At 52.5% G+C, this 21,098-nt stretch overlaps 6 protein-coding genes and 1 non-coding gene across 7 annotated transcripts; 1 reads left to right on the top strand and 6 right to left on the bottom strand.

Moving 5' to 3' along the window:
- Positions 1–1,122: 1,122 nt before the first annotated feature.
- On the bottom strand, positions 1,123–1,196 carry SMAC4_13854. Its single transcript has one exon. It is a non-coding gene; the product is annotated as a tRNA-Val (tRNA).
- A 936-nt stretch (positions 1,197–2,132) lies between these two features.
- On the bottom strand, positions 2,133–4,643 carry SMAC4_06762 (uncharacterized protein; the record flags this gene model as incomplete). The annotated part of the gene is made up of 1 exon (XM_003344937.1): positions 2,133–4,643. One exon carries the CDS (start codon positions 4,641–4,643, stop codon positions 2,133–2,135), a length of 2,511 nt encoding a protein of 836 aa, XP_003344985.1.
- Positions 4,644–5,631: 988 nt separating this feature from the next.
- SMAC4_06761 (uncharacterized protein) lies at positions 5,632–7,338 on the bottom strand. The gene is made up of 4 exons (XM_003344936.2): positions 7,034–7,338; positions 6,892–6,950; positions 6,765–6,831; positions 5,632–6,676 (listed from the first exon to the last, which is right to left on the bottom strand). The coding sequence occupies exons 1-4, from the start codon at positions 7,059–7,061 to the stop codon at positions 6,183–6,185; spliced, it is 648 nt and encodes a 215-aa protein (XP_003344984.1). The 5' UTR covers positions 7,062–7,338; the 3' UTR covers positions 5,632–6,182.
- Positions 7,339–7,698: 360 nt separating this feature from the next.
- SMAC4_06760 (uncharacterized protein) lies at positions 7,699–9,462 on the bottom strand. The gene is made up of 3 exons (XM_003344935.2): positions 9,253–9,462; positions 8,571–9,193; positions 7,699–8,494 (listed from the first exon to the last, which is right to left on the bottom strand). Exons 1-3 carry the CDS (start codon positions 9,337–9,339, stop codon positions 8,146–8,148), a joined length of 1,059 nt encoding a protein of 352 aa, XP_003344983.1. The 5' UTR covers positions 9,340–9,462; the 3' UTR covers positions 7,699–8,145.
- Positions 9,463–9,813: 351 nt separating this feature from the next.
- SMAC4_06759 (mitochondrial 54S ribosomal protein uL16m) lies at positions 9,814–11,114 on the bottom strand (the record flags this gene model as incomplete). Its single annotated transcript, XM_003344934.2, has 3 exons — positions 9,814–10,061; positions 10,134–10,275; positions 10,347–11,114. 3 exons carry the CDS (start codon positions 11,112–11,114, stop codon positions 9,892–9,894), a joined length of 1,080 nt encoding a protein of 359 aa, XP_003344982.2. The 3' UTR covers positions 9,814–9,891.
- Positions 11,115–11,503: 389 nt separating this feature from the next.
- SMAC4_06758 (uncharacterized protein) lies at positions 11,504–15,046 on the top strand (the record flags this gene model as incomplete). The annotated part of the gene is made up of 5 exons (XM_003344933.2): positions 11,504–11,637; positions 11,698–11,746; positions 11,804–11,845; positions 11,910–14,588; positions 14,695–15,046. Exons 1-5 carry the CDS (start codon positions 11,532–11,534, stop codon positions 15,044–15,046), a joined length of 3,228 nt encoding a protein of 1,075 aa, XP_003344981.1. The 5' UTR covers positions 11,504–11,531.
- A 257-nt stretch (positions 15,047–15,303) lies between these two features.
- SMAC4_06757 (uncharacterized protein) lies at positions 15,304–20,507 on the bottom strand (the record flags this gene model as incomplete). The annotated part of the gene is made up of 5 exons (XM_066090514.1): positions 15,304–17,208; positions 17,260–19,990; positions 20,053–20,095; positions 20,151–20,179; positions 20,253–20,507. The coding sequence occupies 5 exons, from the start codon at positions 20,505–20,507 to the stop codon at positions 15,704–15,706; spliced, it is 4,563 nt and encodes a 1,520-aa protein (XP_065947289.1). The 3' UTR covers positions 15,304–15,703.
- Between the last annotated feature and the right edge of the window lie 591 nt (positions 20,508–21,098).

Raw genomic sequence — 21,098 nt, 5'->3', positions numbered from 1 at the left:
TGAGCTTGAGCTTGTAGCCAAGGAGGTGAGTTGACGAAGAAGGGGACCGCCAGTATATGTACGGAATACGAACTCCGGGTCCGGTGACGACGGTGATGCCAAGCTTGATGTTTAGTGCCGTGGTGTAAGTGACAGCGGCCTGACGGGCCCCCACAAGCCGAGTGAACCCCTAAGAAAGAGTCTAAAAATCAGGGAACTTGGACGGAGCCCAGACGCCGGCTCTTTCGGGAGTTTGCCGGCTTCAAACGGCACGAGACCTTCAAAATGCAAACTGAAGAAGCTTCGTGAAAAGTTGATATTGTATCAAAATATTTGAGAAAGACGACGAGATCGTGAAGGTGAAGATGAAGAGAAAGAGAACAAGAAAAACGAAAGATATATGCAACAAAGGTCAGTGGTGAAAACAGCATACATACTTTATTTGGCGAGGCTCACATCCTGTCCAAAGGGGGGATGAAGTGCCGGAATCACAGGTGTTGCCCAGCTTTGCTCTCAGCTCCATATTCACCACATCCAGCCAGCTTCATGCCCAGCCCCAACAGCCTTCTCTTCACCGTACCCAAACAGAGCCCAACCAATCCACTTGGTCAAAATATCCCCAAAAAAAGATATCATTTCCTGTCTTCGAATCTTGAAATGTGCTGACCTATGCGTGTGTACTGCATCAGCCTTACTGGAGGGGTGTTGCTGTCGTTCCACTGGAAAAGCTGACCGTGATTGGTGGGGACGGTGATACCATTCATGATGGCTGCTATGATGTCACTGTCGCCAGCCATTCAGGATGTTGGGTCACTTTCAGATTCACGATACCCTGCAGATACACTCCGTTACACCAAGCTGTCTTTGGGCGTTGATATTCACCGTGCAGACCATCGGTGAGTGAGCGTGGCTTTTTTGATGAGGAATTTGACCGCCGGGATCACGAAAAAACAAAGAGTGTTCAGCGTAGAGAATTTCAAAATCTGATAGGATGGGCACCGAAGAGAGGAGAGCGTGCCAATGTAAATATGACTGACCAAGCGGGAATGAAGACGAGGGGAGGCAGGACAGGAATTTTTTATTTTTTTTTTAAAAAAAGAGGACGAAGTGCAAAAAGTCGCGAGTCAAAAGTGCAAAAGAAGATGATCCGACCCAGGCTCGATCTGGGGACCTTCAGTGTGTTAGACTGACGTGATAACCAACTACACCATCGGACCGATATTATTTGTTGAATGCATGCGCTCGGATCTAGTTCTTATAGACCTGCTCACATAAGCAGACTGCATATGCTCGCATCCCCGGGGAAGTATACAACTCTTCAATTTCAAGGCACAGAATTGGAAGAGGGGCGAAAATATTTAGGTAGAAGTGCTGTTTGTGATGAGGTGACAAAGAAAAAGAAGACGAAGAAGAAGAAGAAGAAGAAGAAGAAAAACAACCCACTCCAAGTCCAGGCCGGGGGATCTGTGATTATGTACATGTGCTGTCGTGCCCAACCGGGCTCGCAATCAGCCGTGGGCTCCTTCCCTCGTGTCTTGTGCTCCTTTTTGACACATCTTCGTGATGACTTCTTTCCACGTTCACAGTATGCTCCTTCTTAATTACCTCACAATCAATGCTTGACTTCGCGCATTGCGGGGGACAGTAGGTACGCAGATGGCGAAATCGGCAGTTCTGGCAGACGCCCTTCAGACTCCGTCGGTCCAGTTACCTCTATGCTCATAATTAAGGTAGGTTCCTCGACTGGATACCTATCTTACACAGTAGTCACTCAGAAACCTTCGGGACTCTTTCTTTATGACTTCTATCTTGACTCGTATGTTTCAGCGGAAACAATCCGAGCTTCATACATCAGAAGTACCTAGTAAAGATGCATCACGTATCCCAAGAATCGCACCATGCCCTGACTACCTAGGTACCTACGTTGCGTGCTGATGTTTACTCCCCCGTTTTGAGCTGCCGGTTTCTGCTTTTTCTCCGGGGCACATACCTACGTAGAAAAAAGTATTCGTATGCACTTTCACACATTTGCCTCATTTTTCCAGACATGATCAACAACCTATAGTATGGTATGTGTCAAATATCGTTACCTAGAGGTACTTTTCCCGAAAAATGACCTCTTTATTTTCTTTCTACCTCTACCAACAACCCCACTATGACTGCCGTCGTATAGGCCAATCCTCCCCTCTTCCTCCATCGTCCTTTGCGTCCAGAAAGCGTTGCTGCTGCACCTGTTCCCCTAACCTCGCAGTGTACGACTGCCTTCTAAGATTGGAAGCAGATGCCGAGCGAGGTATTATTTCCCCTGGTGTTGGACCAGCTGGTCCTGTTCCTGTTCCTGTCCGTACCGGCACTCTGGTAGATGACATCCCCCTCTTTAGCCATGCTTCCAACGCTGGAGCAGCAGGACTTGGTGATTGCCCATCTTTTACCCTGATTTCTTGTCGTTTTTGAACAGGTCGTCCTCTCTTTTTGTTCTCTTCTTCAATCCCTCCACTTCCTCCCCGTCGATGTTGATGTTGACTCCCCCCATTCATATCTCCACCTGTATTCATCCGCTCGGTAGGCACACTAGGAACCGGCGGAGTTCGCGGCGAAGGCAAACTAAGCGGGCTCGAAGACCACCCTTGGGTACTAGGCGTCGGACTTGGGCTGGGGCCGGGGAAGATGCTGAGTCTGGTATTATTCCGGGGCTTTTTCTTGTTCGTAGCAGCCCCGGCCCCCAACGGCGACGGCGGGTTATCCAGCTTAAAGCCGGAACCCAAAGGCTTCGCATCATCGCCGTACCCTGGTATCGTGGGCGGCGCCCACTTTGGTGCTGGTGGGACGGCGGAGGCCGCCCGTACGGATGGAGGTGATCGGGCTGGCGGTGGCGGCGGTGGTGGCGGTGGTGGCGGTGGTGAGTAGTAACTCACAGCGCAACCCACCCCCCTGGCTTCATCACTGCTTTGACTTTGGCGGTCTTTGGGTCTAACCGAACCGGTACCTACTCCGCTTCTGACACTCTTCGGCCGTGGCGGGAAAGGGGAAAGTAAAGCTGATGCTGTGGGAACGGGAGCGGGGACGGGAGGAATCGGGGTTTCAGCAACAAATGCAGGAGGACCAGTAGAAACTTCCCCAGGAGCAGGCCTAGACCTAGATTTGGCTCTCGGTGGAATCGCCGGCGGTGGCGGTGACAGCGCCGTCCTGTTTCCCTCCGTGTTGATACTTCCTCCTCGTGAGCTGGGTGGCGGCCCGCCATTTTCGCCGTCGTTGTAGACACTTTCGTCTTCGTAGTCGGATGACTTGTGAACAGCTGACGTCGATAATATCGAAGGTGATGCCACGCGGGTCCCGGACCCGGCGGTGGAGGGGGTGGTGTTGTCTCTGTCCGTTGAAGCTACCCATATTACTGGGCCGTCGCCGGGGTAGCTTTTCACGTTCTCGCGGCGGCGGGTTTCGGTTCTGCTCCTCCCATGACTACCTCTACTATTGCCGCGAGAACCGCCGACGAGACCACGCCCACGAGATCCAGAACCAACACTGCTGCCCTGGCCGTCAGGACCAACGTAAATCACCTCCCCACCACCACCACCTTCCTTCTCCCCCATATTCCTTCCACCCTTCCTCCCCCTCCTCCTCATAAACAAAACAACCACCAACCCCGTCACCACCAAACTGCCCACTACCCCTCCCACCACGGCCCCGACCAAAACCGGCACATTGATTCCCTTCCCTTCATCGCCATCATCAATACCACCACCCTTCCCCTTGGAACCAGCACTCAAACTCTCTACAACCCTCCTAACCCTCTCCTCCACACTCACACTCGCCTCCCTCCTAACCCTACTAACCTCCTGCACCGCACTCAGACTCATACTCCTGCTCATCTCCCCCAAACCCCTACTCAACTCGTCAACCCGCTGCGTCGCCGAGCGGGAAGCCTGCTCAGCAGCTTGCTGCGTTATGCGTGCACTAACCAGCGACTGCTCAGTCTGGCTTAGGCGCTGGGAAGCTTGCTGGAGGGACTGCGAGGCCTGTTGTAGGGATTGAGAGAGTTGTTGGCTTGTTTGCTGGGAGGCTTGGGAGAGGGATTGCGAACTCGAAGAGAGGAGGGAGAGTTGAGAGGAGAGGGAACCGATTTGGGATTGGAGGTCGGCGATTGCGCTATCTTTGTCTTTGTCTTTGTTGGGGTCGGGGTCGGGGTTTTGGCGGCCTTGAAGAACATGAAGGGGGAGGGGGAGGGAAGGTGGTTGGGTGATTGTTGAGGTGGCGATGGCGATGGTGATGGTAATGGTTATTGTTGTTGTTGTTGTTGTTGTTGTTGTTGTTGATGGCGGCGGCGGTAATGGTAATGGTGTGTCATCGCGGTTGGTCTTTTGTGTGAGAGCGTAATTGTTGCTCTTCTTCTTCTTCTTCTTCTTCTTCTTCAGTTCCGGAACTTCTTCCACTGCTCCTCCTTCCGCTTTGATCCAACTCTTCACTTTCGAGAGTGTCCCATCTCCATCTCCCGCAGCTCCATCTCCAACAGCTCCATAACTGCTGCTGCTGTCATCCTTCAAGGCAGCACAGCTCGCCGGAGAAATTAACAATATCAATAATACAAAAAAGAAGGAAAAGGAACCAAAGGTAGTAGTGGTAAAAATGTTAAACGAGCGGTGGTGGCTAGCAGCAGCAGCAGCCATGGCTACCGTAGATAAAAAATAAAAAAAACGTCTTACCGCCTGCGGTCAAGAGTCGTACGAATGTGAGCGAGAAAGTAGAGAAAAAAAAGGCTTGTTGTGGGAGAGCTACCTAACCACCACCATCATCGTCATGCTCTCTTTCACTCAACGAACGAGCGAGTCAGCTCTATTCCGCCTGGTTAGCTAAGGTAGTGATGGGTAGGTAGGTAGGTAGGTAGGTAGGTAGGCCGAAGGGGAGAAACGGGAGAAAGAGAGAAAGAGACACCGCTGGTGGTGTGAGCAGGAAGAGACAGACGGGATGATGAACCTCATAAGGAGTGAACTGGGGGATCCCCCCCCCCCCCCCCCCCCAGAAGGTTGTTGTCCTGTGTTAGGTATGGTCCATTAAGGTCAGTCACCACCTTAAAGTGTAGCACGGAAAGCGGGTTCGTTACACTCCCGACTCCGAGCGACGACGGGAAGAGATGCCCTGGGTGACAGGAAAAAAAAAACAAAAAAAAACACGTCTTGGTGTATCACTCTGACCAGATTAGTATATGTCAGGCTCAGTGTCGGTACCAGAATAGGAAGCAACCGTTTATCATGCTTTGGGATAAGGATTGGTTTGATCTCGTCATGATGTCCAACCATCCAGTGATGGGAAAAGGTAGGGCTCTCTGAAAGGCTAGATTCGTGTTTTAGAAAGCCCTTGTCGGTCGATGACAAGGTCTCGGAGGACACTTTCGGAATACAAGTAGCACCACGGTCAACGTCGTGCAATGCCGAGGCGGCAGGGGGGCCTCGCTTCCGATGGTACCATCACCGTCGTTTGAGAACTCGAAACGTCTTTGTTCATGCAGTTCTCCCATCACAAATACCCCGGCTCGGCTCGCACCCATACCCGTGTAACAGCCCGGCAACGGGTTTTTCGAGGAGTGTCACCTTTTGGTTGACCTACCAAAACACCACATTTAATGTTTCAAGCACAGGGTCTGTTGCCCCTGAAAGAAAGAAGCCACTTTTGAGATTTTGGTACCCTAAAGTCGTTCTCGACCTTCTCTAAACCACATAAGTATATCGCCCTCTAGAAGCGCACCAAGCCAGAATCCAATCCCATGGGTGGCTATGTGTCCTTGTCTTGCCGCGCGAAGAGGGCTATCCCCATAGCTGTGCGCCAACTTATCAACAAAGCCACCTCCATCCCACAAAACGCCGGCCTAACATGCAATCCAGTTTTAATTTTCATTGTCACGTTATATCCCTCTTCTGTCAAAGTTAAACGACGCATGCCCACCACACTGGGTGTAGCATTCCTCCTCCAATTCTCTTCCCTCTGCCATTACAACGGCTTTGCGCCCTCGGTAAGTGTGTGTTGAAAATCGCGACTGCGGTCGGGGCTTGATATTTGTTGCCGTATGGTGTGCCAGGTGCAAATGGACGATCCGAGCGATCACCCGGCGATGGTACTCGAACATATGGCATCCAGATAAAACACTGATCGATAGCTTTCTGTCTGCTCGGTTCCGCCGATCTTTCCAACCATTTCGCCTTTCCCACAGCTTAAACAGGCAGCTTGAACTTCTTACCCTTCATCACAGTCGTATAGTAGACCCAGAAGAAGTCGCTGTACAGCAACGTCTGGATGATGCCCGCGGAAACGGCAATGTAGTCGATCTTGTGCTTCGGCTCGGTGACGTAGCGGTAGATCCAGTTGGGGATGTACAGAGCGCGGTAGATGCCGAGGGCGAACAGGTAGTGGGTGGTGATGGTCTCGGCCTCGCCGGTGCGCTGGAGCATGAAGAGCTGCGGAAGGATGGCGACGGACTCGAGCCAGATGGAGAAGGCCCACATGATCTCCCAGAAGTTGTACTGGTAGGGCAAGAGGATGGCGAGAACGGCGGCGAATCCCAGCAGGTATTGGACGCGGAAGGTGTCGAGCCCGGGATCGTTCGTGGGTTTGTAGGCGCTGACCATAAGGTAGATGATGTACCCGGATGAGGCGATGAAGAGAATCTTGAAGACGAGGTTGTAGTAGCTTGAGGTCCAGAAGAGGTCTGTGTGGGAGATACACATGTTAGCACAATGGTCTACCTAGGCGGAGGAACCGTAATGGATAGAGCTTCTTCCCAAGGGATGGCATACCGAGATAGCGGGTAACGTAGACGATGAAGTAGATGACTTGCGACTTGAAAGAGATGCCGGCGCAACTCTGTGACAGTCCTAGGTTAGCATTGCCTGCCTTGAAATTCAAAGCTAGAGTTGTGTATACCTTCAACTGCGTCATCTTATGGAGAAGGATGAGGATAGAAGCCAAGTGGCTAAAGTCCGCTATACCATTACCCCGAGTTAGCAATCCACCCTCAACATTCTCTAGGATCCCAATTGTAATCCTCCAACCAAAGGAAGCATACCGGTGACGCGGAAGATGTTGAGCGACATGGTTGCGAGCTTGTCGTCGATGTGCCCCTATGGCGGCGTGCCAGATGATGTGTACTAGATTATGGAGGCTGCAACCGCAGCGGCGCCGTGTGTGTAGCCCAGCGGGTAGCTTCTGGTGAGCTCGGGAGGGAAGTGCCGGTGGTGATGGAACCGTTAGTGTGTTAGTGCTGGTTTAGATTTGGTTGTCCCGTTATCCGTTGCCCGGTGGCTATCGTTGCTGTTGTGCCCGGTGTTGTGGGTTGCGGTGTGGAAAACGATGCCGTCGTGGGTGATGATGGAGATGGATTCGGATGGATTCCAAGCTGGAGGTCGACCTTCACAGTGAAGCTTCAGTGGGCTGGCAACGGCTGGGCGTCCTGTGTGCTTGCCTCCTGGAGCCTGTGGAGAGCTGGCCTCACTGGTGTTCGTCCCCCAAAAGGACACGAACGCGATTTGGACAAGAGTGATCTTGGAGTGTGGCTGTTCCCTGCACGCCCAGACGCCCTGTTCGCGGGAACGGTCATGGTGCATGGGGCTAAATCGGCCATTTTACCCAATCAAATACCTCAAAGCAGGGTGCCCCTGATGACCATGTTTGTTCCTTACACTACTTCTCTCTGGAACATCTCCATACCGTCGATCCAGCCTTGAATTCCTCCGCCTCCCTCTTCCGAACATCCAATCTCGACTCCCTTTCGAAAGACACTTGGCGAGAATCAGCTGGTGTTCACGAGAAGAAACACAGAGCTTTGGATAGTTCGAGTGGTCATATTCACTCTTGAACTCTTTCACTTCTTGTGCTTTGTACCTACCGGTATAGCCGTAGAGGTACCCTCGAGGTACCAAGACGGGCAACGCAACGGTTTTTAGCCTATAACATGAGACATGCACGAATCAAACATATGATCTTTCTTCTACGACTTCGGCACTAGAGCTTACAATGTAGTCTACTCTTCATGCCTGTAGGTGTGGTATAAACCGTCATAATTCGCCAAACAAATCCCTACAATAATTCTAGCTGGTTACACGACGCCAATGCCATCCCCCTTTCCCCGGAACGCCAAAATGCCCATTTTGAGACCCGAAACAAACAAAGACGCCGAATTTACAAGTCCATGCTCATCAGATACATCTCGAATATCCTCATGAACTTGGCCACAAACGCCTCCAAGTGGAAGATGACCTTGGTACCCGTCTTGATGCGATGTTCGTAAAAGGCGGACCAGTAGATCACATCCGCCTTGAGTGCGTCGTCGATCAGAGGGATGAGCTTGAATGTGAGCGTCTTTAGGATGCTCGTCGCGGGAATACAGTGTGTCAAGAGGTCATAAAGCTTGGCTCGAACTTGCAGGATTCGTGCTGGTGTGTGCTCCTCCATGATCTCCTTGGCAATTTGTCCGATGAGGGCTTCCCAGTCTGGGGGTGGTATGGGAGTGGTGTCTGTGACTTTCTCACTGTTGCGGGTGGGGGGTAATGTTAGCAATCTCAAGTCGCCATAACAGGCTCTGGAGCTACGAGGCGTTTACTCACTTTTGCGCATGTACCGCCTCGTACATCAACAGTGCTCTGCGAAGATTCCTTCCGCTTTCCTCGGCTATCCTCTGGTGTAGACCCTGGACAACCGGCCAGCCCTCCTTCTTCGCTGACGAAGCAAGGACATCGCAGATCTCTTGATGTGTCGGAGCCGCTACCCGCACGAGCAGGCATCGCGATCGAATGGGTGCAATAATGTTGGCTGTCGAGTTGGCGAGGAGGATAAGACGTAGGTTGGGCGAGTACTTCTCCATGGTGCGACGGAGGGCAGCCTGGGCGTCTCTGGTGAGGTGGTCGGCCTCGTTGATGACCACCACCTTGAACCTCTGCTTTGCTGACTGGTCGACTTGTTGTGTTTGCGCCACCTCCTTGAGGAGGTCCTGGACTACTACTCGATCATAGTTGCCGACATCGGACGGAGTGATTTCGAGGTGGTACACTGATGCGACAATGTTGAACTCGAGCTTGCGGTTGTTGCTGGTTTGGAAGACACGGGCGTCGATCTTGATCTTCTCTACACCGGGGCCGTACAACTCCTTGAGGGTAGCAACAATTCGGGTCTTCTTTCCTGCGCCGGATGGACCGTAGACGAGGAGGTGGGGGAAGTCACCGCTTTGCGCCTAGAAACGTCATCAGCGGGGAGCTTCTTTTGCGGGAGGGAACGAAGTGGTTTGCTTACGAGTGACCGTAGCCTCTCCGACAATTCGGGATGATATGTGAGGGCATCGAGAGACCTCGGCCTGTGCTTGTCGACGATAAGCGCCATCTTGGTGTGGTGTTGTTGTGTAGAGGTAGATGGGTTGACGAAGGAAGGAAACGCTGAATTGGAGATGCATGGAAGACGCGTTGAGGTGACGCGCCGTTCAGAAAATCAATTAACAGTCGGCAGGGGTAGACCGCACGGACCACATCGTCCGCTTATACAGGCAGACAGTTACCCGATTTCACCATCCATTCTTATACTACTTATACTAGGCAGCATCGTTACTTGATCCGAGTTATAAGTAGATACTACATCATTTATGAACGGTCATAAGACTTCATTACTATGGTTCAAAGGCCATGTCTAAGAAGCCCATATTGCTCGTTGATTCCCCTGGGTGCCCCAACCCATGCCGGCAGACCATCACCCGTCCGGTATATAGTTAAAATCAGTCTAGAACTTCACTATGCCAACAGAGCATTGCTCCAAGTGGTGATCTCCACCACGCCATCATCATAATCATGAAACGGCCATGGCAACGCTCTTTTGCACATTGGCCTTTCTGTTGTTCTACATAATGTTACAATTAGAATAGGCTCATGGTTGTCCACCTCTCTACGAAGGAGGAGCAGAAATGCTTGATGTGTTCGGAGCACTCTGGGTGATCTCTGGTGTCAAGAGCTGCTTCTTCCTTGGATTCTTGAGGTCCTCCACTGTGAGACCGTTCTCCAACTTGGTGATACCAACCACTGGTGGGTCACCCTTCTTCACGAACTCATACAGACCTGCAACTTTGTCAGTATTCTACTCGTCTCGAACTCGTGTAAATATGGAGCAGCATGCGCCATTATTATTACCTGGAAGCTTGACTCCGGCCAGACGGAAGGCATCGCGGATAACCTGTTCGTGCAAGTGTCCCTTGATCTCAAAGACAATCTGGTTGACGGCAACTCTGGTCGCCCAGTGATCGAACGAACCCTTACCCTTACCCATACGCATCTATATCGAGAACGCATGTGTGAGCATAGTGTCCCCTGGCGGTCGGCTTGTAGGGTTGTTCAGCTGCTCACCTCGTTACCGCTCACGTACACACCGACGTTGCAAGCAACGCGCTTGTACAGGCGGTACTTTTGACCACGTAACCTCTGCTTGATGGTGTCCTCGGCGAGCTTGAGTTGTGCGGCGCTGATTCTGCGGTGGTGATCGCGCATGCGCAGGCCGTAGTCTCCCCAAATCACTGTTGTTCCCTTGGTCGAACCACCGGTCGGCACTCTGGGCCTTCCCTTCATCATCTTCTTCTTTCTGTTGAGGTTGGGCTCGAGCCACGAGCCGGCCTGGACGGCGGTCGCGGAGAATAGGCGAACATGGGAGGCGACGGAGACGGGGGTCGGCGCAATCGGACGGCGGACGGCAGAGGTCGCGAGCGAGGCGGCGCGGAAGGGAGTGGCCGACGAGGATATCCTGAGGCCCTGGAAGGCGCTGAGCAGCGTCAAGGAAGCGTTGTGCTTCATTGTTATGAGAGGTATCGAGGGTGGACCGGACCGGGGACGAGTGGTGGTGGACGGAGGACGGAAGGAGGGTCCAATTGGATGGATGCCGGTCGCCGACGACGATTGATACGGATTCCCCGAAGCAGCGCGCGCACAGAGACGGGGACCGGGCAGAGCGACCAACTGAACTGCAAAGGTGCTGCTGCGGGCGCGGACGGGGCACGGACGGGTCTCCAAAAATTGTGACCCACCAAAAAGCGTCGGTGCCGGCGGGAATTTGCCGGCCACAGCGGACAGAAGCTTGCGACGAAATCCAATTAAGCCCTCTACAGAAAACAAACCCCGCATACACAACGAACAAGACAGCTGGCAGCCTAATTCTTGTAGCATTAGGCCCCACCGGTCGCGACAAGGGTGCAGAACAAGGGACTCGCGTCATCCATTTCACCTTCCCGTCGCGTCTCACTTATTCAATTGTTACAAGTACTTCCTAACAAGGGACAAGAGTTGACCGGTTAGCTCTCTACCCTCCTGAAGGAGGCCTTTGATTCAACGATAATTGCTAGGCAGAAGGACAGCTGCCTTGGACAACTTACACTACACACCAAAAACCTTTCAACTTCCCGTCTCACTCCCCCAGTCCATTACCAGTCTGCTGTGCTATAAGATGCCCATTGCTATCATCTGATTGCTGCATCTTCCCAACTTTTTGACGTATTCCATCTCCATTTTGGCCTTTACTGCTTCTCTTCACCAAGTAGCACCATGCCTGCCGACATTCGCTCGTTTTTTGGCCCGAAAGGTGGCGCGCCGCCTGCTAAGCCTGCAACGCCAGCACCCAAGAAGGAAGAAGAGAAGAAGACCCGGGGCAGTAAGCTTGAACTATGACCACCATCACGTGCCTATCGCCACGCTAACAGACTCGTCGCAGGACCGAGAAAGATGGTTGTCGAGGATAGCGAAGATGACGAGGTTGTCGAGTGAGCGCAAATAAAAACCATCCATGCTTAGAACGAGCATCTAACCAGCATTTATAGGGTCAAGAAGCCAACCAAGGCCGCACCAAAGAAGAAAGTAGTGTGAGTATTCCATGACATACTTGCCGGATACATTCTATGTTACTCCAGCTGACAGAGTCTCTAGAGAACCCGTAAAAGGAGTCGAAACCGATGCTGCCAAGTACTTTGCAACCTCGAAAACGAAGACAGCTACTGCTTCCCAGTCAACGCCGAAAAAGACACCAGCAAAGCCCGAGCCAGAAGAACCCAAAGTTGCGCTTCGAACAAGCCCCCGGAAGAAGGCCACCCCAGCTGCCAAAGCACCAGAACCTCCCAAGACTACAAAGACCTCGACCACAAAGAAACCCACGACGGCCTACAAGAAGTACGACAGAGATGAAGACGGCGATGCCTATATGGACGACAACGACGACGATGCTGGCGACGATATCTTTGCGGCTGAAGTCAAGGGCGGCAACAAGAGGAAAAAGGACGATGACTATGCTGAGGAGGACAGCGACGAGGAGCTTCTCCCCAAGCCCAAGCGTATTGCATCCCGCGCCAAAAAGACAGTAGCAGCTGAATCCAACAACGAAGACCTGAAGCCAGCACCCAGCAAAGCGACCAAGAAGACCACAACTGCTACGGCAGCGAAGCGGAAATCACCGGTTGTTATAAGTGACGAGGAAGACGAAGAGGTGGAAGAAGTCAAACCAGCGAAGAAGGCCGCTAAACCCCGTGCCCCAAGGGCAAAGAAGGATGCGGGGCCCGAAGAGCCCGAAGAGGTCAAGAAGATCCTCGACAACATACCGACAATCGAAGCGCCAGATGCTCCTCCTAAGGATGAAAACTTCAAGTTCGACTGGAAGAGCAAGGCTGCAGGAGGTGGAAATGTGGGTGCACCCCCCATGGCAGGCACTGCTGAGATTCCTGAAGGTGAGATTGACTGTCTTGCGGGCAAGACATTCGTGTTCACCGGACTACTCAAGACCATCGCGCGTGAGGATGCCCAAGCACTCGTCAAGCGCTATGGTGGCAAGGTAACAGGAGCGCCGTCTAGCAAAACCGATTTTGTCGTTCTCGGTGACGATGCAGGACCAAGCAAGCTGCGGAAGATTAAAGAGCATGGTATTAAGACCATCGACGAGGAAGGCCTGTTCTACCTTATCAGGACTATGCCCGCTGGTGGTGGTACCGGAAAGGGGGCTGAAAAGGCCAAGCAGAAGCGGGAGGAGGAAGAGAAGAAGATCCGTGAGGAAGCCGAGAAATTGGATCGCGAAGAGAAGGCTCGGAGACTGGAAGCTGAGAAGGAGGCCAAGAAGGCTGCTGCCGCCCGCGGTGTTTCCCGTCCCGCCCCTGCTCCGCCCAAACAGTTGTCCCAACTCTGGACAACAAAGTATGCTCCGACGGCGCTGAACCAGATCTGCGGCAACAAGGCCAACGTGGAAAAGATTCAAAATTGGCTCAGGAACTGGCCTAAGGCGAGAAAGTATGACTTCCAGAAGAGAGGTGCCGATGGTTCGGGCGGATCCCGTGCGATCATCATTTCTGGTCCTCCTGGTATCGGCAAGACGACTGCAGCACATCTTGCTGCTAAGCTGGAAGGCTACGATGTGATCGAGAGCAACGCCAGTGACACTCGCAGCAAGAAGCTTGTCGAGAACGGTGTCAGCGATGTCATGACCAACACGTCTCTTCTAGGTTTCTTTGCTGGAGATGGCAAGCAGGTTGATGCTGGCAAGAAGAAGATTGTCCTTATCATGGACGAGGTCGACGGTATGTCTGCTGGTGATCGTGGCGGTGTTGGTGCGCTTGCCAAGTTCTGCAGGAAGACTGAGGTGCCTCTCATCTTAATTTGCAACGAGCGCAGATTGCCAAAGATGAAGCCTTTCGATCATGTCGCCTTTGATATCAAATTCCAACGTCCCACGGTCGACCAGATTCGTTCCCGCATCATGACCATCTGCCACAGAGAAGGGCTTAAGATCCCACCACCCGTTGTTAATGCCCTTATCGAAGGCAGCGGTAAGGACATTCGCCAGATCATCAACATGATCTCGACGGCGAAATTGGATCAGTCTACCATGGACTTCGATCAAAGCAAGCAGATGAGCAAGGCCTGGGAAAAGCATGTCATCCTTAAGCCTTGGGATATTTGCCAGAAGCTGATCGGCGGCGGCATGTTCGCCCCTTCCAGCACGGCAACCCTGAATGACAAAATTGAGCTCTACTTCAACGATCACGAGTTCTCCTACCTCATGATCCAGGAGAACTACCTCCGTTCGAGGCCCATGGCTTTGAACCAAAAGGGCTATACTCCAAGGGAACAGAACCTCAAGTGGCTCGAACTTGTCGACCAAGCAGCTGAAAGCATCAGCGACGGCGACCTAGTCGACCGCATGATCCACGGTCCCCAGCAACAATGGAGCTTGATGCCCACGCACGCCGTCTTCAGTACCGTCCGCCCCTCCAGTCTCATCGCCGGCCAATTCGGCGGACAGGCCCAGTTCACTTCTTGGCTTGGCAACAACAGCAAGTACGGCAAGCTCAGCCGCTTCAACCGTGAGATCCACGCCCACATGCGCCTCAAGTCCTCGGGCGACGCCCACGAGATTCGCCAGCAGTACATGCCTGTTCTGTGGGACAAGACGGTCAAGCGCCTCGAAGTTGAGGGCAAGGATTGCGTGCCGGAAGTCATCGATCTGATGGATAGCTATTACCTGACGAGAGAGGACTTTGACTCGATCAAGGAGTTGGGATTGGGTGATCAGGCGGAGGAAAACGTCAACATTGAGACGCAGACCAAGGCTGCTTTTACGAGGCTGTGAGTCTTTTTTTTTGGCCCCCCCCCCCCCCCCCCCCCCCCCCCCCCCCCCCCCCCCCCCTTTTCCCATGTCTACGCGACCTGCAACTAACTTGTCCCAAAACAGTTACAACGCCGCTTCCCACCCCGTTCCCTTCATCAAAGCCAGCAGCATCCTCGCCCCCAAGATGATCGCCAAGGACGTTCCCGACTTGGAAGAGGCCATCGAGGAAGACGACGAGGGAGACGCCGCCATCGCTGACGATGCCGCCCAAGTTGACGAAGACGATGATGTGGATATCACCAAGGATAAGTACATCAAGCAGCCAAAGGCGAAGAAGGCGCCTGCTGCGAAGAAGGCTGCAGCGAGCAAGAAGAAGGCGAAGAAAGATGTGGAGGATGATGATGAGGACGACGACGAGGTGGTGGTTGCCAAGCCTGCGGCTAAGGGGAGGGGAAGGCCTGCTAAGAAGAAGTGAGTAGAGTCCTTGTGTGGGAATCTGGGATCTGTGATGTGTCTAAGTATGATATGGTATAAGGTAGTTAAATTAAAGGAGCCGAGCGTGGTAGTGTGTCTATTTATTTGGCAATGATTATTTCTCATTGTGCTAGGTACCTTGGTCATGTATGTTATGGGAGGGAAACGGATCATTCTAGAGAGGCATTTGCCATGACTTCGACCTCTTAAGCTCCGTTGCTGTATCGTGTGATGGAAAGTTAGTAGGTACGTAATAACATGTCAGTATCTTTGCAAGAATCGAGTCGAGCTATGTATATAGAAAATACGGTTTATTTGTCTAATCCGAGTCCTTCTTTCTCTCGAGCTTTTTAAGTGACATACATGCTCTGATTACCAGCTATGAACGAACCGCTACAAAGACCATATGAAACTGCTTCTGCACATTCCAAAAAAGCAAGGTGTCTGTCTTTCTATCGCCCAGGTACCCGCTATCCAACAACGTCAACATTTGACGAGAAGAAAAAACACTACAGATATACCCAAAATATAGATATATCCGGTGAAGAAAGGCTTAACCTAACCAAAAAATTGCCAACAAACGCTGAGCCAAGGTCATGTGCTCATCCGTAGTAGTGTCCCTGTCCGCGATCCTGATAGGGACCGTCTCCTGACTCTTCTAGTCCATGACCGTATCCCCATCCGCATCTTGACTGGAACCTTCGTTGTCCGCAACAGCAGCACCATCCACAGCCTTATTTTCAGCCATTGCCTTCCTTCTCTCCGCCTTAATCACCAAACACCCCTTCTCCGCCGCCCGCACTCTGGCCTCCTCCTTCGTTCCCGCACCCGTCACATCAGCCACCTGCTTGCCTCCCACAAAAAGTTTACAAGAAAACACCTCGCCCTGCGTCGGCACGTCATCATCATGATATGGCTCTACCTTCACAAGCCCGTCATCAACGGCGTTCGTCTCATCCGCAAACTCGGTCCCGTGGCTGATGATGCCCCGCTTGTTGGAGATAATAACAAACTCGGTGCGCGTTTCCCGCTTGCTCGGCGGCGCCAGGATATGCAGCTCGACATTGGGATGCATCACATGCGCTTTCGTCCTGATTAAGTGGTCGAGCAGAGGCAAGAGGCCCATCTGGTTCAGCACGTGCTCGCACACCTCCCACGAGCCGGAGTCGACCCACACGGCGCCGACGAGCGACTCGACGATGTCCGAGTAGAACTTCTGGGGGCCCATGCGCGCCAGCAAGGCCCACGGCAGCTCGTGCTTCTCCCATATCGCGGTGCGGATGTCGTCTCTGAGGGTGAGGTAGCGTTCTTGGGTGACGGTCTGGGCGGATGCGACGTGCGAGGAGTTGTGGCGCATGAACCGCCAAAAGGCCCAGTCCTCCGTGTTGGAGACCAGGTTCGCAGGGGTGATCTTGGTGTGCTTGGAGAAGGGAAGGGAGTCGATGGCGTCCAGCCTCGCAGGGTCGATCTCGACGGTGTCTGTCCTGGCGATGACCCATTCCATGGCCAGGAAAGCCATGATGTCGGCGGTGACGACGGAGGAGAGGTACTCGTGCATGTCGTTGTGCGCAAGCTCGTTGGGGCCCGTCTCAGCCATGAGACGTTTGACGACGATGACGTCGAGAATAGCATCGCCGAGGAACTCGAGGCGTTCGTAGCAGGAGTCGTTGTCACCGAGGCCCGGGCAGGACGGGTGCGTCATGGCCTCGATGAGGAGTGACTTTTTGGTAAAAGCGTAGCCCATGGCCTTCTCCAGAGGCTCCAATTGCTTGTGGAGGACGGCATCATTGGGAGCAAGCTCGAAAAGCTTGTCACGGCTAAGACCAATGTCCTGCCACTTGAACTTGCTGGACTTGGAAGTGGGGAGAAGGAGGGCGATACACTCGAGTGCCTTTGACATATCCCCGCACATGTATGTGGCGCCGATGAGGGACTCGATAACATCGGCTACCATCTTGGAGCTCATTTCACGGGTTTCTGCCGACTTAGGGGACTTGCTGTCATCCAGATAATTCTCGACAAACTTAGGCCGCCACTTCTTCGAGGCCATTGAGTGGATGATGTACTCGTCAAGGCCAAAGTCGATAGATGCTCGACAGAGTCGCACATTGTTCACGAGACTATCCTTCCATTGGGAGAGCAACCTTTCATGGTGGTTTGGAACTATTTTATGGTGAGCAATTGCCGTAAGAGGTCTTTGTAGGGAGAACTTACATAATGCCGAAGCTGTGAGACAAGCGCAAAACTTCAAGATCGTATCGCCCAGAAACTCCAGTCTTTCGTAGTTGGTCGGGGCTCGTGACCCAATGCTAGTGAGTGCGGTTGTAACGAGAAGCAAGTTATCAAGTTCCAGACAACCCAGACGATTGTACATGAGGTCCGCGGCTACTAGACTCATCTCCACTGCCCTTGTAAAAGCTGGCATGACCGCGCCCACCTGGGCGAACGCGGCCGGGAAGTCATCCATCCGAATACTTGTGGAAGGCAGGACCTTTTGGTACAGCTTTCCATCCTTAGGAATCCAATTGTCATGTTCATGAGCTGCTTCAGGTGGAAGAAACTGACCAACAGCTTTGCTTAGAGATTTGTAAACCACATATGGAACGTCCTCTGGAAGGTCTGCATGCTCTTTGCTTGGCTTCAATACGAGCTCGGCCGGTGGCTTGGACGGCAAGACCTTCGTGACGAAGAAAGGCGTCCCTTCAACAAGTCGCACAAGGGGAGGGTCAGTGAAGCTTTCGTACAGTTGAGGGTCAAACTCTAGAGCTGCAATTCCGGCGACATCAAGTTTCCTTTGAGTTGATACAAGGCGAATCGGATACTGCTTGCCCTCGAGAGGGAATCGATGTTGGAAAGCCATGGCGAGCAAAGCATAGGAATGGTCTGGCCCGGCTCTGGCTACTCCTTCTTTGCAAAATTCCTGCATCTCTGAATCGGTGATGAGCTCCAAAGCAGAAGTGGCATTCCACCACAGCTTCAGAGGCGCCATGTAAGGAACTGGCACAGGAAGGATGAACGCGAATTCGAGGGGTGTTTCCATCCCTGGAACCCGAATTGTCAGGCGACGACTGTAAAGGAATGAGCCCTCTTGCCAGGCATGAGCTACCTCTGGCCAAGGGTCCAATTGTGTTCTGACCCAAATATGACCTGGATCGCTACCAAGGTCGGCAAGGAAATCAGATGCTTTTGTAGGCAGCAAATGATCATTGACTAATCCGGCATGGTAGAGAGCTTTGTATGCCTGAAATGAGGCATCCATAATTGCAAGCTTCTCCGACGTCCAAGTCCAAAGACTATGGTGGCGACGCAAGTCAGGGGCAACAGATGCTGGCAAATGCACAGTTGCCTTAAGCAATGTCCGTCGCTCGTGTGATGCTGGGTCCGGATCGACTTTGCGAATGACGAAGTACGGTTCGTTCTGGAGATGTCGAGACCTTGACGAGACCTTTGCGCAAAAATGGTTGAGATGAGATCTGACATCTCTGATAGTAATGCGAGCTCCAGTACTCTCGACTTCCAGAACTGGATAACTGCCAAGTCTCGGATCCTCTACCAGCTCGAGTTCTGCGGTTTCACGCATCTCGTCCTCGTATTTCTCTTTCATCAGACGTTCCAGATCACGCCAGCCGGTCGCGGATTCGCCAGAAGCATCCTGGACCATGAGGTAGAGTGTAGAGCTACCCTTTCTTGCCCTTCCGCGACGCTGGATGAAAGATTTGATATTTGATGGTTTATCAAAGCATATGACGAGGTTGCAGATGGGAACGTCAATACCCTCCTCAAGGACGTTGGTCGCAACGAGCAAATTAAACCGACCTTCGCGAAATCCCTCGAGGGACTTGTTATCCCCCGCATTTGTCATGTCCTTGAAATGTTGCTTCCGTCCTGGTACGTTAGCAGTGCCAATCATGGCAGCAGTGCGGTAACGGTCCTTGGTTAGCGGATGGGTGGATATGATATGCGTCACAATGCTGACCATTACCCTCTCCTGGACGAAAACAATACCGACCGGATCCTCCTGATGCGAAGAGAGAATTCGCAGCAAAGTCTGAACTTTCGAGGACAGCTGAATGGGCTCTTTTGAAACGGTGGGAATAGGAATGGATCGTAATGCCTCGCCGATGTACCGGAAGTGATCCGAATGCTCATGCTCCAGTTCGGCCAACATTTGGGAAATGGCTCTCGTAAGGTAATAGTCTGCCGCCCATGGCCCAACTTCCTTGTGCACGAGGATGGACCTGTTGTATACCCCCTTCATTTCTTTCTGGGCGGTCGTGTCCTTCTTTGTAACAGCGTGGCGAAGCTTTTGCCTAGCCCGTTCAGTGCGTTGTGCTTTGAGGAGCAAGACTTCTGGGTCCTTGCGTATATCAAGTCCGTGATATGCTTCTCTGAATCTTATCATGAGATCGGTTGGTGCTGGCTCGGTAACAGGGCCCCCAGAATCGCCGTATGGAAACACGAGCATCTCCGGGCGGTTCACGTGTTCAAGAAGCTCTTCTCGATGTTTTGTAGGAGTTCTACAAACAGCATCAAGAACTTGTTCAAGCTTTTCAATGTCGTCGAGGTTGTTTGACATCAGCGGGCTTGCCGTGAGACCGAGGATACTAGGGACTGGTAGACCGGCCCTCTTTGCAGGCAGGTAAGCCTCGGTCATCATTCTGGAAATTGGATGGCTCTTGGAGCAATTGTGTGCTTCGTCAATGACAATTAAGCTCAGCGAATCCAAGCGGACGAAGCCGTGAGCATTTGCATCGGACAAAATCTGGTACGTCGACACCACGATACGAACGTTGAGCAGGATGGCATCCCAAACAGCCTGGTCAGACCAGCTGTCCACCCCATCATGGCCACAGATCAATAGGGTCTTGACTGATGGTATTTGAGACTGCAAAACTTGATGTTGTTGGTGGGCCAGGGCGACCGTTGGCACTAGGAACCAGATTCGCTAGAAAAAGACATGTCAGGATCTGGTCAGAAGGACAGCACACAGGAAGGGTGTTAACAAACCTTGTCACTTTGTTCGAGCTCTCTGGCTATGCGAAGTACAGCGCTTATAACCTGTTAGCAAAAATACCCTATCTCGTAGTGAGACCCTGTCCACTTACACCTGAGTCTTGCCACTGCCAGTGTCCATCTGTAACCAGCCATTCTGTTAGAAAAGGGCCAGGAGAGGTCAGTGATATGACAAAGAAGGGGGTACATCATACAGCGACGATGATGTTCTGCCTGAGGCTTGCTTCGAACATTTCGAGTTGGTACGCCCTTGCGGTCAAGGCAGCGGGGCTTGACACTTGATCGCTGAGTTCTTCAGACGGCTCCTCCAGGGCATCTTGGTAGAGCTCCCTCAAGTCAAAGGGTTCGTCAATGGCACTCTTGAACGACTCGTTGTCTGAGTCGTGGGAGTTGCCATCGCGATCGACATTCATCTCGACCGGGTTATCTTCCTGAGGATCCAGATCCATGGCGGCTGATGAATCGACGGTTTTGCTGTAGGCGTAAGAGCAGGAATGGAAGTTCCGGTTAGAGACTCGGGGTACGCTGGGGAAGGAATGATAGGTATAACGATGAAGTGGATATGTATGTAATATGTGGCGGTCTTGAGAGACAAAGGGCGACGAGGATGAAGATGTCGACACGAAGGATGTTGATGCTGGTGTCAATAGAGGATGAAGAGCACCTCTAGAAGAAAACTCGAATCGGCCCTTACAGGCCAGCCACCTTCAACTATAGCCCTGCGAGACTCGGGGATTCAGACCGCCTAGGGAGGGAACGAGTCTAGAGCGGAGAGGAAGCTGAAGGTTGAGTTGGGCTCGAGATATCTGGAAGGTGGACATGTTCCCGTCTGAGTTGGGCCTCTCACTTCATGTGTCACGGTGGGTGCGGGCGTGCCAGCAAAAATCGACTTCAACCCCGTTTCTCATGCATGAGGCTGGACGCCGTCTTCCAAGGCCAGAGTTGAGTAGTATGTTGAAGTCCTGTCGTACCACGGTCGACTTGAAGTAGAGTAAAATCTTTTAAAGTGTCGTATGTGACACTATAGGCAGTGTGCAAAC

Source organism: Sordaria macrospora, chromosome 5 (genome assembly GCF_033870435.1).
Source record: "Sordaria macrospora chromosome 5, complete sequence".
NCBI lineage: Eukaryota > Fungi > Ascomycota > Sordariomycetes > Sordariales > Sordariaceae > Sordaria > Sordaria macrospora.
This window is presented reverse-complemented; position numbering and strand designations above follow the sequence as displayed.